This window comes from Epinephelus lanceolatus, chromosome 8 (assembly GCF_041903045.1).
Source record: "Epinephelus lanceolatus isolate andai-2023 chromosome 8, ASM4190304v1, whole genome shotgun sequence".
Classification (NCBI taxonomy): domain Eukaryota; kingdom Metazoa; phylum Chordata; class Actinopteri; order Perciformes; family Serranidae; genus Epinephelus; species Epinephelus lanceolatus.
In genome coordinates this window covers 7,054,702-7,071,260 of record NC_135741.1, presented here as the reverse complement: position 1 = coordinate 7,071,260, position 16,559 = coordinate 7,054,702, and the positions used below count along the sequence as shown (strand labels likewise).

The following is a 16,559-nucleotide window of genomic DNA, read 5'->3' as shown; positions in this document are numbered from 1 at the left end:
CCCTTTGAAAGTTATTCTGGCCGCAAACCTTGAGGCTTCTTTTTTTCTTTTCTATGCACATACAAAAGAGAGTAAGCGACTATCAGTTAACCCCCTGGCGGTGAATGAATCACTCCTTCACATGACTTAAACAATAACATATGGCTCAAAGAGTCGCAAAACACACAGATCTCATCTAGTTTCCTCCTCTGTTCCAGTTTGTCTTTAGTGATTTGAAAAGTGCTGATTTGAAACAACTGAGATTGAAGATAAAGTCTGTGTATCCTGCAGACAAACTGTGGTAATCAATAGGGGAAAACTGTACAGTAATGTACTCCAAATCAAAGGACATGCACAGATACTGATTACTTAGAAACTGAGTGAACTTTTTTTTAGCAGTCTAACAAATTTACTACTTCTTTTTTCCACTTATTTTCATTGTGTATGTGTTTTTAGTTTTATTTTAGCACAAAACTGAATTAAATACATTTATGAATAAAAAAGAGGTTTCATTGTAGTTTGGTTTGTGCATTCTGGAGGTCTGGAGGGTTGTAAACTGATATCCAGATGTTGGTTTGTGCAAAGGAGTACAATGGTTGGAACAGGGAAAACAAGAGTGGGCGGAGGATTTAGAGGGGACTTCTGCATTTGGTTGGACAAACGGGAAGCAGAATTGTTATGTCAGGGGAATGCAAGGTTACACATTCACTGACATTTCAACCAGCAGCTCAGCAGGACTGTTCATTGAAAACCACGAACGCTGGATTCTTCTTGATCAGAGGGAGAAGTCACAGAGTGTGAGGCTGCAGACGCTTAAGGTGAGGAGCTGCTTTACTGACTGTGTGTTGCTGCGTGTGCACTCAGTTTTATCTTATTTTGGACAATGTGGCTTTTATCTTAAGATTGTTCAGAGGAATTCCAGCTTGCTACAGTTAATCTTTCCACATACACAGGCCTGCAGAACAGCCTGCTCTTTATACAAGACTTGGCATCTTTGCTGTTCAGACGATCGGAAATCTTGTGCATACAGATGTAAAGCGCATTTACTATCTGACATTCAAACTTGACCTGATTCAAGTAGAGCATCTATGCTGTGTTTTGCTATATCCTGTGTACTGCATTTCAAAGTGGTGTGTGGTTGTGCCCTACATTACAGTTTAAGATGAAAGATTATTTGCAGACAAATTTTTTGACTAGATGAATCACATATTTCACTCTGGACACTGCAATGTTTATCATGCAACCTCTGTGGGCTTTAATTTCAGTGTGTTTATTTTAACATTTTAGATTTTAACATGCTGTGCACCCTGTCAAGACTTTGCAACATGATTTCATGCTTGTGTAGTACAGGGCACTGATGTATGATACTGTCATGTACCATGTGCACCAGGACTTTGACTTGACTAATTGTTGCTGAACATTACTTAACAGTTCCAGGAAAAATAACTGATTGAGAGACTGCACACAGAACAAACTGTAGCAGAAGGTTAAAGGTAGAAAAAAAAGTGTGGCAGGAGGCTGAACAGAAGCACACCAAGCACTAAAGGCACACAAGTGTTGCAGAAGTAACATAGTTGGAAAACAGATGGGAAAGGAGTGGTGGGCGAGTATCAGCTTGTTGATGTTGAAGGGCAACTTCTACATAACCTTTAAAAACATCTGAAATAGACTCTAATTAAAAAAAAGTATAGCCTATGCACGTGGCCTACGAGGTTGTGAGCATTTATACTTGCATGGTGCTGTGTTTGTGCCACTCTGCAGTTACACCTCCAAAACAATCATCAGTGGTGGGGTTTAATACGGCTTAATAGAGACAATTTCAAAATCAAGTACACAAATTGGACTCACTAAATCTCGCAGCATTCACAGACGAAGCATTAGTCTTTCTCTGGACACTTTTTCCCCACAAGCCTATGGCATTTTACACTGTATAAATTAGCCTAGCAGCTATCAGACTTTTCCTCTACTCATATGAAGTCAGGGACAACAGCAACATTTAACAAAGGTAACGTTACAAAATTCAGCTCCATTACAACTCACAAGGTTCACTGACAAAACAACTATCTAAAGGCCCATTTATGCTCCCTTTACGTACGAAAATGTATACGTCCGTTTCAAACGATGTTACCGTCACTGCCCACATACTTCCACGCGCCCTTTACGTTGGCATGGATGTTTACCAATACATCCACCAGGAGGCAGCCCAGCGTCAAAAGTTTATGACAACAACAAATTCAAAAACAAACATGGCGACTGTGGAGGAGATATTGATAATGTACCTCTTGCATAAAAGACAAAAACAGAGGGAGCGTTGTAGGAGGCGGTGGTCGGTGAGGCCGTTAAATACATCGCGACTGGAGGACGGAGAATTCTTTTCTCTAGTACTGCCGATGAAAGAAATTGAATTGTTATTTCTTCTTCGTGTCTCACTAGAGCTACGTATCGGGTAGTGACAGCAACACTGCCCCCACGATTCCCTGTGGTACTGCTCCGTTTGGCCCGTATCCGTAAGCTTTATGGAAACGTGCAGAAATAAGGACGAAATGAATGTGGAGCACAGACAGAAGGCTCCGTCCGTATCCAGATCCGTATTTAACGTTGAGCATAAATGGGCCTTTATACGAAACACGTTTTCCAAACAAATACAACATGCTAACATTATTAGCACAAGCCTATGGCATTTTACATTGCTAAATTAGCCTAGTGACAAGCGGAGATTTCCTCAACTCATATGAAGCCAGGATAAATCACACACAAGACTTAAAATGCTATTTTGTGGAGGCTTTATTGTCTTCACAATATATTGTTTCTTATCTGTGAAATAAAAGTAAATAAAAGCTTTGTTTCCACTGAGGGAAATGGTGTCAGCTTACAAACATAGACAGGAGGTCTGCGTCACTGCAACATGTAGTTAGTTACATTTCTGGGAAGGTGCACATCAGGTTACAGCGTAGGTGCAGCATTGATTCGACGCAGAAGTATAAATCCTGTTTTACATTATGATGTGTTCAAGCTCTACCAAGTAAAGGCAAGTATTGACTGAAGGTAAATATTGATGTTCTCATAATGTGTTCAAAGTAATCTTGTAAAATGAAGTGTTTGTCGACAAACTTGAATGAATACAGTAGAAATTTTTTTGATGTTTCCACAGCAATATCAGGGTTTCCCCACGCATTCATTTATTTGTGGCGGGCCGCCACAATTTTAAATTTAAATTTTGATTTTAAAATATATGCTTCCTTGCATTGGACAATTCGTGGACTGTGAAGATGAGATGATTTAATCTCATCTTGGTAAAAGTACTCTCAACAACTCACAAAATTTTCCCCTTACCTTAAAAAAAAGAGCAAAAATAAGAAAACATTGGTGGATCACAGAAATCAATGGGTAATGAGAAAATAAGAACAAATTGTGAATACAATGAAATATAAAAGCAAACTTGTTCCCATATCACTTCCTGCAAATGTGTTGTTTTTTTTTTTTTGTTTGTTTGTTTTTTAGATTAAGCACTGCATGAACTGCAAATATTTGTGGAGTAAAGTTCTGTGTATCTTTTACAGCCATGGGGTCACATCCAGCCCTGGTGTTCACCCTGCTGTTTTCAGCTACTCTGTCCTCCAGTTGTGATGGTGGGAAAGTGCTGGTTTTCCCTATAGATGGAAGTCACTGGCTTAACATGAAAATCCTGGTGGAGGCGCTTCATTCTCAGGGCCATCAAATAACAGTACTGCGCACCTCTACCAGTTGGTATGTTTCAGAATTCTCACCCCATTACACCTCCATCACCATCCCTCAGGAACAGTCCCAAAACGTGGAAAGCCAGGAGTTTATGACCTCTTTCTTAAAGAGGTCAATAGAAATCCGTCGGCATAAAGGCACACTGTGGGCATATCTGGAGTTTTATAGGAATCTTTTCAACATGATAGGGGAGAACCAGCACACTGTGGCAAAACTGGTCGTCAGCATCTTTGAGAATAAGACACTGATTAAGGAGCTACGGGAAACTGGATATGATCTTCTTTTGACTGACCCTGCATTTCCGGGTGGAGTGCTGGTGGCACATTATCTCCAGCTTCCCATGGTTTTCAATGTGCGCTGGCTTTTCAGCGGGGAGGCCCACTTTGCCATCGCTCCGTCTCCTCTGTCCTACGTCCCCCAGTTGTTCTCTGACTTCTCTGACAAGATGAACTTTTTCCAAAGAGTCGATAATGTAATCCGTCATTACATACTGGTTTACATGTATTACTATGTCTCAAATCCGCCTTACCAGGCTGTGTGTGATCATTATTTTGGACCTGATGTCAGCAGCATGTCTCTCATACAGGGAGCTGAACTTTGGCTAATGCGGATTGACTTTACATTTGAGTTCCCTCGCCCCACCATGCCCAATGTCGTCTACATCGGAGGCTTTCAGGGTAAGCCTTCCAAGCCTCTTCCATCAGATTTAGAGGATTTTGTGCAGAGTTCTGGAGAACATGGGGTGGTCATCATGACTCTGGGGACCCTGCTGAGTGACCTCGGCCCTGAGATATCAGAGATCATCGCTTCAGCATTTGCTAACCTCCCTCATAAGGTCATATGGAGGCACATGGGGAAAAGACCTGTCACTCTGGGAAACAACACCATGCTGGTTGAATGGCTGCCTCAAAACGATCTACTCGGTCACCCTAAAACCAAGGTTTTTGTCACACATGGGGGTACTAACGGAATTTACGAAGCCATCTATCATGGTGTCCCAGTTCTGGGCATTCCTCTCATCTTTGACCAGTTCGACAACATAGTGCGTCTGAAGTCCCGGGGAGTAGCTGAGTTTGTTGAAGTGACCACCTTGGATATTGAGTCTCTGACAAGTGCTCTTAAGAATATTCTCGACCCAGAAAAGCCATACAAACAGAACATGCTCAAACTGTCACAGCTCCATCGAGACAAACCAATGAAACCCCTTGATAGTGCCATTTTCTGGATTGAGTACATCATGAGGCACAAGGGCGCAGCACATCTGCGCACTGAGTCGTATAAGTTGCCATGGTATGCCTATCACTGTCTCGATGTGATGGCAGTCTTTGTAGCATTTGGTTTGCTTATCATCACATTAGTTTGGGTTTCCTGTAGGTGTCTCATTAGATGTGTGATAAGAAACAAAAAGTCCACATCCAAAACAAAGAATGAATAGATGACCAATTAATGATGCAAGCTGAAGACTGTTGATGAGAGTCAGACAAAACAGATCTGTAATTTACAGTGGTACAGAAAAAAAGGAATGATAACAGGAATCACATACAGAAACTACATGATTATATTAGTGGGGAAGTGTTAGAAATTATATAATAGCTTTAAATGTTTGAATTACTAGCACTATTTTCTGCTGAACTGCCTTTTTGCAAAAAACAACCAATTAGCAGGAATGGTTTTATGATCTTTGCAAATTTCCTACACTGTATGGTGATTAAAGAGAATCATAAATTACTTCCACATTGTTGTTATGCTTTCCCTTTATGGTATTTAATTGTCATTATCATTCATTCACAACTAAAAAAAAATACAAATATAAAATATGAGACGGTGAGTTTATTGTTTTTGAAAACAAAGATTTATCTACATACATGATTACAAATGAACATGGACACAATGACACAAGGAAGAATTACAGACCTTTGCAATAAAGACAATGTGATGATGAGACTGTTTCATAATTTTTACAAGAAGCACACTTGCAATTACCATGGGTGCCATTAACTGCACACTTTTCACGGAATTACTATGAAACATATTTACTTGTGTTAAACTTCATCTGCAGTTTGTGCCACAGGCACACAGCCAGATTGCTGGAGTTGTTGTCTGAGCTGAGCAGGACTATCTTCACTGTCATGAAGGCAAACTAGAGGGTTGACAGCACTGTTCAGACACACAAGGTCACAACTTATCTGGTGAGCAATGACGGCTTCATGAAACCATTTTTGGCATATCTTCTGTTTGGACAGAGCTCTTGATTTTATTTAGAATTCTTATCATTATTATTTTTAAATCACTATTCCTTTTTCAGTTATGACATACACAATATAATGTTTATCATGTTACTGTTAAACATGTTCATCTTGTGTTAATCTCCATCTGCAATTTGTGCCATGGACACACCGCCAGAGTTTGTTGGAGGTGAACGGCTGAACATCTGATGAGCTTGTTGGAGCAGCTGTCTGATCTGAGCGGGAATATCTTCGTTCCCATGGAGGTAAACCAGAGGGTTGAGAGCACTGTTCAGACACACAAGGCCGCGGCTTATCTGACGAGCAATGTAGACTCCATTGGACCATTCAGCACATATCTTCTGGTTGGACAGAACTCTTGACCAGAGGTTGAGGTTCTTGAAAACCTGATAAGGGATGTAACAAACAGAGAAGAGAAGAATCAAGATGCACAACAACTTCAGACTTCTCTGTTTCAGTACCTTGTGAGTGGTATTTGTCCGGCAGAGAACAACAATCACATGTCCATAGCAGCCCAGGGTGATGAGGAATGGGATACAAAACCCAGTGAGTGTCCATCCAAGGCTGTATTTCAGGTAACTCTCAACATAGATGTTATCTGTTGTATCGAAACATTTCTCAGTGTTGTTTCCATATGGCTTGCTGTATCTTTTGATGTAGAACATGTCTGGAAGGCTTTGAACACTCACCAACAGCCAAACCATGACTGAGATGATCACAGAGTGGGTGACAGTTATTCTTCCCATCACTCTCGCTGGATGGACAACAGCCAGGTACCTGTACACACTTATACAAGTAAGGAACCCGATGCTGCCATATAGATTCAGGTTGAAGCAGAATCTTGTTATCTTGCAGAATGCGTCTCCAAAGATCCATTTACTCTTCATAAAGTAGTACACCGCCAAAAATGGGACTGTGAGCAGGTACAAAATATCAGCAAGTCCAAGGTTGAAAACAAAAACATTGATGATTTTTAGCTTCTTCCAGTTGTGCAGCAAAGACTTCAGTCCCCATCCGTTAGCTACCAGACCAACGATGAAGACTATGATGTAAACAGGAGGCAGAAATCTGCCTGTAAAGTCGAAGCTGACACGAGGACAAGAGGATTTGTTCATTTTGTGTCTGTAAATAGGTTAGTACAAATGCTCTCCTCTGTCGCTGATGTGTTTTATGAGAAGTGGAAAAAAAACACAACCTACTATGTGGTCAAAGAACAGGACTTCCTGTTGACTGTGTGACGCCATGCTTTCCTAAATGTAGATTATCATACTTGACATGTAGGTGTTTGGGGCCTGCAGGAGTACTTTGTCATTCACACAAATGGGAAGGTAAGAGTCTCCCTCTGATGGCCAAGTTCCTTTTTCAGAGAGAAAACACTTGCAAAGGCTTTCTGAATAATCATTAGAACTTAGCAGGACTTACAAATTCATTCATTCATTTTCTGTAACTGCTTCTCCTGGTAACCTGGTACAGAGGCAAGGGGGCTCGAGCCTATCCCAGCTGTCACTCGGTAGGAGGTGGGCGGAGTGCACCGTGGACAGATCACCAGACTATCGCAAGGCTGATACAGAGAGACAGACAAACATTTACACTCACATTCAAAGTGTATGGTGAAGTGTAAGGAAAAAATAAAATAAACACAAAAGGAAACAACCAAAAACAGACAACAAACCATATGTCCAGGGTGACAGAGACAGACTGACTGACTCCAGCAGCCTATATAGCCGAGGAGCAGCAGCACACATGGTATAATTAGTCAATGATGCACTTCCTGCAACTATGGAGGAAGAGGGACAAGAAAAGAGCGATTGACACCCCAAAGAAAACAACAGAAGTGTAGAGTGTGGGATCATCACAAGTCAAAACGAAAAGAAAACAGTTCAGTGTGTATTGCAAAACAAAGTTAGCTTACCACAACAGCACGTCCTCAATGCTAAAACATCTCAGTACAAAACAACCAGTGTATGCATCAAGTTCGCCAAGTGGATCCGACACAACAAGGTACGTTAACGTCATGTTTAATGCATTAAACTTTCATCAGTGATTGCTAGCTGAGATTCATAAGCGATCCCTTGCCAGAGAGATCCTCTCAGAAACCTGACATGAAACCGCAGATGGACCACAAAAACCAAGCCTGAAACAGCAAATCCGCCTGTAGCAAAAAAAACAGAACCTGATTGCACAAGCAAAACTGGTGCTGCTTAGCACATGGCCAACTGATGCTTTCCTGCTCTGGGCCTATTGTACTTCTGCCCTAGCAACTCCAGTAGCGTCCTCTGGCAACTCACTGTGAGCAATGGATTGCGCTGGTACAGGTATACATAACGGATGACTTATTTTTTTGCCTCTTTTCCCTGAGTGATGTCAGAGTTGGCACCGGTCGCGGCACTAATAATTGCACTAGCTGGAAAATGTTTAGCCATGTTACCCACATGGTCATCAGCTAAATCATTTCCCAGGATCATCTCAGCCCCTTCAACTGGAAACTTAGGCTGACACCAGCTGACCTTTCACCACACACCAAACCTGAAACCAGCTTTTGTGAAGTGGAGATAAGGTAGGAGCCAAACCCATCCCATGGACAACAACAGTGTCATTACCACTAGCACCAGAAAAGCACTCAGACATTGATGCCACACAGTCAAACAGTTGCCCCCAAAAGAGGGATCTAACTTTTGTGCCTCCTGTATGACACACAGACAAGAGGTCAGCCAGTAAGACCAAAGCAAATTTGGCATTGCCCTTGTGTATATCAGATTTTACTTCACCAGCAGAGGAAGTCATTGTTTTCTGCAAATGCAAGCTGACTGATGACAGGTGAGACAAAGACATAACCTAACAGGACTTTCTGTTAACACCTCTTTTTAATGTTTGGTCACAGAAATGTGAGTGCAAACCCCCAGCTAACTCAAACAATATGTGTTTCTCACCCTCAATCTTTACTGTATAAAAGGACAGTTGCTTGTCGAAGACAATCAGCTGTTCAGATTTTCTTGATTAATGAAAGAGATGAAAATGTTACCATTTCCCCTTTAATTGTACAACAGGATCCCCCGCCATGCCAAAATGATATTATTGTTTTAATGTCAAAAATAATGCCAAATATCCATTCCAGTGTTTCCCCTATATTAATCCTGCAGCAGCTCACAGCTGTAAGTAAAAGAACGAGGCGTGTCTGTGGTTTGTTCACGTCTGTGATAACAGCAATATAGTCAGGTGTCTGTTATCTAAACTACTGAAGTCAGCTGAACAGATAAAGTGAAGACAACATTGGCAGCAGGCTTGTGGTTACAAACAGGCTGGAGAGTTAACAACACGCTGACATATTAACAGATTTAGTGTTTTTGTGTTTTCAGCCAATCAAGACCAGAGACTATAAACAGATCAGTGTTGCTGCTTTGCTCTCATTGAAGTTTACTAGATGGGTGTTGGCCCTGCTGTGTTGTATTTGGTGTGAGCACTGCGTCTGACTCTGTTTACAAAAATAGACTTCAATGATACGTTGCTTGTCAGCAACTGGTCACATGGTAACTTAGGAGGCAATATGGCCATGTGTGCACTGAATAATCAGGCATACAGTTAATGTGATGTGAACAGTGGTTCACTTAGATTTCGAAAGTAACTGAGAGATATTTGTAAAAGTAACTTATAAATGGAAAAGCCAGGAACATATGCAAGGGTATTATTTGTGACGACAGTTCTGCCTTTAATACGATCCTTCCAAGCACTGTTTCACAGGATGTCCAACCTACGCCTCCATTACAACATCTGTCTATGGATATGGGACTTCTTAACCAACTGGTCACAGTGAGTTAGGATGTGCCCCCACCACTCCTCCTCAATGTCAGGTGCACCACAAGGCTGTGTCCTGAGCCCTTTCCTGTACTCCCTCTACACACGACTGCATGCCTACCCACAACCCCAATGTCATTACTAAATTTACAGATGACACAACAGTGGTGGGCCTGATCAGCAGAGGAGACGAGACAGCTCACAGGGAGGAGGTGTAGAGGCTGACAGGATGGTGCACAGTTAATAACCTGACCTTGAACACCAGGAAAACAAAGGAGATGATCATCGACTTCAGGAGGACAAAGGATGATCATCAGCCTCTGGAGATAAATGGAAAAGATGTGAAGAGGGTGTAAATCTTCGATTTCCTGGGTACACATATCTCAGAGGACGTCACATGGGCACACAACACAAACTGTCTGTTCAGGAAGGCACAGCAGTGGTTACACTTCCTGAGAGCACTCAGGAAGATCAACCTGTCACAACCACTGCTGCTGTCCCTCTATCATTGCTCTGTAGAAAGTGTCCTGACTACAGCAGCAGCTCTGCAACTGACAAGAGGGTCAGAGAGTGCAGTGAGTGATAAAAGCTGCACAGAAAATAACGAACACACACCTACCTGCCCTGGAGGACATTTTTTATCTCCTGCTGCCTCCAGAAAACAACAAATATCCTGAGCGGACTCATCTCACCCTGCCCATCATAAAACACACACCAGCAGACTGTTGAACAGTTTTTACCCCAAAACCATTACAACACTGAACGCTGCACTGAAATCACACAGCCAGTAATCTTTAATATTCACACTTGCATCATGTGCAATAACTTTATTCACTTATTTATTTTATGTGCAAATAATTGTAACTTATTTTATGTTCACGGCATATGTTGGCACTGCTGGTGCGTGCATATGCATGTGTGCGTGCATGTATGTGCAGTGTGCACGTGTTTAAAGTACGAATGAATTACATTTTATCCCCTCCTTTATTATTTATGTACTACTTTTAAAATGAGTCCTGTTTTATTCTGTGCACTGAATTTCATCGTATTCATTTACAATGACAATAAAAAGGAATTGGATTGAATTAAATATTTAAACTTTCAATTGTTAACTTGGAAAATGGAATTTGGTTTGCGATGACTGGTGGATTGAGTGTTTAACTGCAATATTTAGTGTATCAGTATGAAAAAAGGATTGAAGTGTATTGATAGAAAATAGCATTGTCTTTATTTGTGGGTAATTTAAATCAGTGGTCTCCCCAAAATATGATGAGACATAAAACCAAAAGCCTGGGATAGAAGGTGAAAATGTTTGTTTAGTATAGGGCTGTCCCCCAATAGTGGACCAGACGTTAGTTGACCAGAAAGGTCATTAGTCGGCAAGATTTCATTGGTCACTTGTTCACAGAAGAAAAAACAAACAAACAAACAAACAAACAAAAAACAAAAAACAAAACGTGAAACTCTATCAGGAGCTGTGCCTTGTCAACATAAATTACAACCTTTATGACTGGACTGTGTGGAAATTTAATTAAGGACAGACACAGGAAGTGTCCACGCTCAGCAGTCAGACAGAAGTCAGGTTACAAACCAATCACAGCTGACAGATATCTTTCCCTTCTTCTGTAAATATTCAGTCTGATAAATACGGAAAAGTTGATCAGGTTAGTGCAGGGCTACCCAGAGCTTTACATCTGTCCCACAGACGATAGGCCTACACACTTATAAACAGCTCCTGAAGATCACCCCTGCTCTCAGGATGCTTTGAACAACAGCAGTGTGGTGACATGAATGCAACTAAAGGGGGGGAGGGGAAGTGTAACATCTAGTGGCTACTGTTATCAATATATCTTTTCAAACTACTGTATATATTTGTGAACTGTTTCTTAAAATGTACAGCAATTTACAGGAACTGAAACAGCACACAGCAGTGGCATGAGGGGAATTTAATGGTTCCACTGTTCATCTGCATGATGTGACTGAAAGTTTACAGCCACACAGCTGTGCATGAGCCAATGGTTGTGAAACATACGACATATGAAACAACTGATGCCAATCAGCCAATACGAACATACGCTTGTGCTCTGCCTGAACTGACACTATGCCTCATTAAGTCTGTTATTTACTTTTATCCTGTCATTTTCAAGGATATCTGCAGAACTGTTTCAGAGATGGAATTTTCTTAGCAAGTATACAGTTGATGCATACTTGTCAAGTCAATTAAGAAATAACAATTTCAATCCTGTATACAGTGTACGAAGAAGACACTTATATTTCTTTAACAAGTTCCTGTTTTAATGAACAGAAACCATACAAGCAACTGGGCCCACCCCCTAACACATGATCTGATCCTCATCACAACACAAACCTGTTCTGAAAGAAAACAATGACACATCAAGAGTTTATCTGAATTTCCCCTTTATTTGCAACATTTATCAGCATGTGTTAACCACATTATGACTTACAAAAAGATAAAAAGTAACTGTACAGAAAACTTGTTCTTCAGGCAAAGAAAGCAACGTGTGAGAAAATGACTGACAGTTTCAATCACACAGCAGTTAATTCACTCCATCAGCTGTGATGGACAGCTGCATGCTGTTTGAGCTATTTGTCATTTGATAGTTTAGGTTGAAATCATAACTCGTGTTCAGCTTCATCTGCAGTTTGTGGCACAGGCACACTGCCGGAGTTTGAAAAAAACACACGACTGAACGTCTGATGAGCTTGCTGGAGCAGCTGTCTAGTACTAGCAAGAAAATTCTCATTACCATGGAGGTAAACCAGAGGGTTGAGAGCACCGTTCAGACACACAAGGCCGCGGCTTATCTGATGAGCGATGTAGACTCCATTGGACCATTCAGCACATATTTTCTGTTTGGACAGAACTCTTGACCAGAGGTTGAGGTTCTTTAAAACATGATAGGGGATGTAACAAACAGAGAAGAGAAGAATCAAGATGAACAACAACTTCAGACTTCTCTGTTTCAGTACCTTGTGAGTGGTATTTGTGCGGCAGAGAACAACAATCACATGTCCATAGCAGCCCAGTGTGATGAGGAATGGGATACAAAACCCAGTGAGTGTCCATCCAAGGCTGTATTTCAGGTAACTCTCAACATAGCGCTTATGGGTGGTTTCATAACATTTCCCAGGCTTGTTTCCATATGTTTTGGTGTAGAACACGTCTGGGAGACTCTGAACACTCACCAACAGCCAAACCATGACTGAGATCACCACAGAGTGGGTGACAGTTATTCTTCCCATCACTCTCATTGGATGGACAATGGCCAGGTACCTGTACACACTTATACAAGTAAGGAACCCGATGCTGCCATATAGATTCAGGTTGAAGCAGAATCTTGTTATCTTGCAGAATGCGTCTCCAAAGATCCATTTACTCTTCATAAAGTGGTACACCACCAAAAACGGGAGAGTGAGCAGGTACAAAATATCAGCAAGTCCAAGGTTAAGAACAAAAACATTGATGTTACCCAGTTTCTTCCATTTCTGTAGCAAAGACTTCAGTCCCCATCCGTTAGCTACCAGACCAACGATGAAGACTATGATGTAAACGGGAGGCAGAAATCTGCCTGTGAAGTCAAAGTTGACACGAGGACAGGAGGATTTGTTCATTTTGTGTCTGTAAATAGGTTACAGTAGTATAGATCCTCTCCTCTGTCGCTGACCTGTTTTATGAGAAGTGAAAGAAAACACAACCTACTATGTGTTATGTGTTCAAACAGGACTTCCTGTGTGACACCACCCTACCTCAAATGTAGATATGAGATCACAATAAAATCCTTGTGCATCATCTCTGCGTATGTGCCTTGACCATTTGTTTGCTTGTGTACACCCACTGGTCATTATTCTATCAGTTGAGAAGCACTATATATACAGTACAGGCCAAAAGTTTGGACACACCTTCTCATTCAATGCGTTTTCTTTATTTTCATGACTATTTACATTGTAGATTCTCACTGAAGGCATCAAAACTATGAATGAACACATGTGGAGTTATGTACTTAACAAAAAAAGGTGAAATAACTGAAAACATGTTTTATATTCTAGTTTCTTCAAAATAACCACCCTTTGCTCTGATTACTGCTTTGCACACTCTTGGCATTCTCTCCATGAGCTTCAAGAGGTAGTCACCTGAAATGGTTTTCCAACAGTCTTGAAGGAGTTCCCAGAGGTGTTTAGCACTTGTTGGCCCCTTTGCCTTCACTCTGCGGTCCAGCTCACCCCAAACCATCTGGATTGGGTTCAGGTCCGGTGACTGTGGAGGCCAGGTCATCTGCCGCAGCACTCCATCACTCTCCTTCTTGGTCAAATAGCCCTTACACAGCCTGGAGGTGTGTTTGGGGTCATTGTCCTGTTGAAAAATAAATGATCGTCCAACTAAACGCAAACCGGATGGGATGGCATGTCGCTGCAGGATGCTGTGGTAGCCATGCTGGTTCAGTGTGCCTTCAATTTTGAATAAATCCCCAACAGTGTCACCAGCAAAACACCCCCACACCATCACACCTCCTCCTCCATGCTTCACAGTGGGAACCAGGCATGTGGAATCCATCCCTTCACCTTTTCTGCGTCTCACAAAGACACGGCGGTTGGAACCAAAGATCTCAAATTTGGACTCATCAGACCAAAGCACAGATTTCCACTGGTCTAATGTCCATTCCTTGTGTTTCTTGGCCCAAACAAATCTCTTCTGCTTGTTGCCTCTCCTTAGCAGTGGTTTCCTAGCAGCTATTTGACCATGAAGGCCTGATTGGCGCAGTCTCCTCTTAACAGTTGTTCTAGAGATGGGTCTGCTGCTAGAACTCTGTGTGGCATTCATCTGGTCTCTGATCTGAGCTGCTGTTAACTTGCCATTTCTGAGGCTGGTGACTCGGATGAACTTATCCTCAGAAGCAGAGGTGACTCTTGGTCTTCCTTTCCTGGGTCGGTCCTCATGTGTGCCAGTTTCGTTGTAGCGCTTGATGGTTTTTGCGACTCCACTTGGGGACACATTTAAAGTTTTTGCAATTTTCCGGACTGACTGACCTTCATTTCTTAAAGTAATGATGGCCACTCGTTTTTCTTTAGTTAGCTGATTGGTTCTTGCCATAATATGAATTTTAACAGTTGTCCAATAGGGCTGTTGGCTGTGTATTAACCTGACTTCTGCACAACACAACTGATGGTCCCAACCCCATTGATAAAGCAACAAATTCCACTAATTAACCCTGATAAGGCACACCTGTGAAGTGGAAACCATTTCAGGTGACTACCTCTTGAAGCTCATGGAGAGAATGCCAAGAGTGTGCAAAGCAGTAATCAGAGCAAAGGGTGGCTATTTTGAAGAAACTAGAATATAAAACATGTTTTCAGTTATTTCACCTTTTTTTGTTAAGTACATAACTCCACATGTGTTCATTCATAGTTTTGATGCCTTCAGTGAGAATCTACAATGTAAATAGTCATGAAAATAAAGAAAACGCATTGAATGAGAAGGTGTGTCCAAACTTTTGGCCTGTACTGTAAGTTCTAACATGTCATGGGGGATGTGGTTTTCTGATGTGGTGATTTCTAAAAGCAGACTCTGTGTTGAACACGTTTAAAAATATTCATTTGTGAACAGTGAATGTCCCCATGATCTACTAAGGTGTAAAAAAAACACCCCACAATAGGCTCCTTGTGTGACAGAAATAGTTTTAGCACACAAAGTACAGGTGCATATAATTATTCGTGACATGTAGGTGTTTGGGTGCTGCAGGAGTGCTTCATCATTCACACAAATGGGAAGGCAAGAGTCTCCCTCTGATGGTCGAGTTCCTTCTACAGAGAGGAAACACTCACCAAGCCTTTCTGAACAACCATCATAAGATATCATTATAACATATCAGGACTTACGAATTCATTAATTCAGCTATACCCTGCAAACCTGTACCTTGGCACCGGGTTGCAGGGGGGCTGGAGCCTATCCCAGCTGACACTGGGTGAGAGGCATGCGAGGTAAACCCTGGACAGGTCACCAGACTATCACAGGGCTGACACAATTATTCACACTCACATTCACACCTACAGGGAATTAGAGTCACCAATTAACCTGTGGGAGGCAGCCAGAGAACTCAGAGAAACCCACACACACAAAGAGAACAGCCAGTGGATTCAAACACGAAACCCTCTTGCTGTGATGCAACAGTGCTAACCACTTAACCACCGTGCAGCCACTTATAGAATCTGTGAAATTTTAGGAACTCTCTTCTCTTGCCTTTGGACGTTTTCCTCCTACGCACCTGTCACACCTGTGTGAGCCTCCACATTCTAGTGAAATTAAACTGAAAACTCATTGAAACATTTTTTTTTAACATGTGAAAACAAGCCTCGACATGGGCTATGTAAAATAGGAGCACTAAATTCTAATATGAGGATGTGTGTCTTGTGTGTACAGTGCAGTGATAATATTTAGGATTGAGTTCGAGTCACTTGGTCAGGCTACGTGGTAGCTAATTAAGAAAAAAAAACATACATTTTCCTTAATAATATTTACATTTAATTGAAAAAGCACTAAAATCCGATATGAGGATATGTGTCCAGTGCAGTACTATCTAGTACTGATTTTGAGGAACACAAAACCAAAACAAAACAAAGTTTGAGTTTGAGTCACTGGCTCACATTTAGGGATGGGTGTTGTTTAGATTTTAACAATACTTCTACTCTTACCAATGCTGTTTATTGATCTGGTACTTTAGCATTACTCTTATTGGTTCTTTTGGGGATTTACTTTAGACAAAGAAATGAAACTGAACAAGAACATAA

At 41.5% G+C, this 16,559-nt stretch overlaps 3 protein-coding genes across 3 annotated transcripts; 1 reads left to right on the top strand and 2 right to left on the bottom strand.

Annotated features, from left to right (window-relative positions):
* The first annotated feature begins 638 nt into the window (after positions 1 to 638).
* Positions 639 to 5,445, top strand: LOC117257821 (UDP-glucuronosyltransferase 2A2-like). The gene is made up of 2 exons (XM_033628156.2): positions 639 to 797; positions 3,540 to 5,445. Exon 2 carries the CDS (start codon positions 3,542 to 3,544, stop codon positions 5,150 to 5,152), a length of 1,611 nt encoding a protein of 536 aa, XP_033484047.2. The 5' UTR covers positions 639 to 797; positions 3,540 to 3,541; the 3' UTR covers positions 5,153 to 5,445.
* Positions 5,446 to 5,545: 100 nt separating this feature from the next.
* On the bottom strand, positions 5,546 to 7,114 carry LOC117258025 (P2Y purinoceptor 1-like). Its single transcript, XM_033628484.2, has one exon. It carries the CDS (start codon positions 7,076 to 7,078, stop codon positions 6,080 to 6,082), a length of 999 nt encoding a protein of 332 aa, XP_033484375.2. The 5' UTR covers positions 7,079 to 7,114; the 3' UTR covers positions 5,546 to 6,079.
* Positions 7,115 to 12,081: 4,967 nt separating this feature from the next.
* LOC117258690 (P2Y purinoceptor 1-like) lies at positions 12,082 to 13,470 on the bottom strand. Its single transcript, XM_033629783.2, has one exon. The coding sequence runs from the start codon at positions 13,386 to 13,388 to the stop codon at positions 12,390 to 12,392; it is 999 nt and encodes a 332-aa protein (XP_033485674.1). The 5' UTR covers positions 13,389 to 13,470; the 3' UTR covers positions 12,082 to 12,389.
* Between the last annotated feature and the right edge of the window lie 3,089 nt (positions 13,471 to 16,559).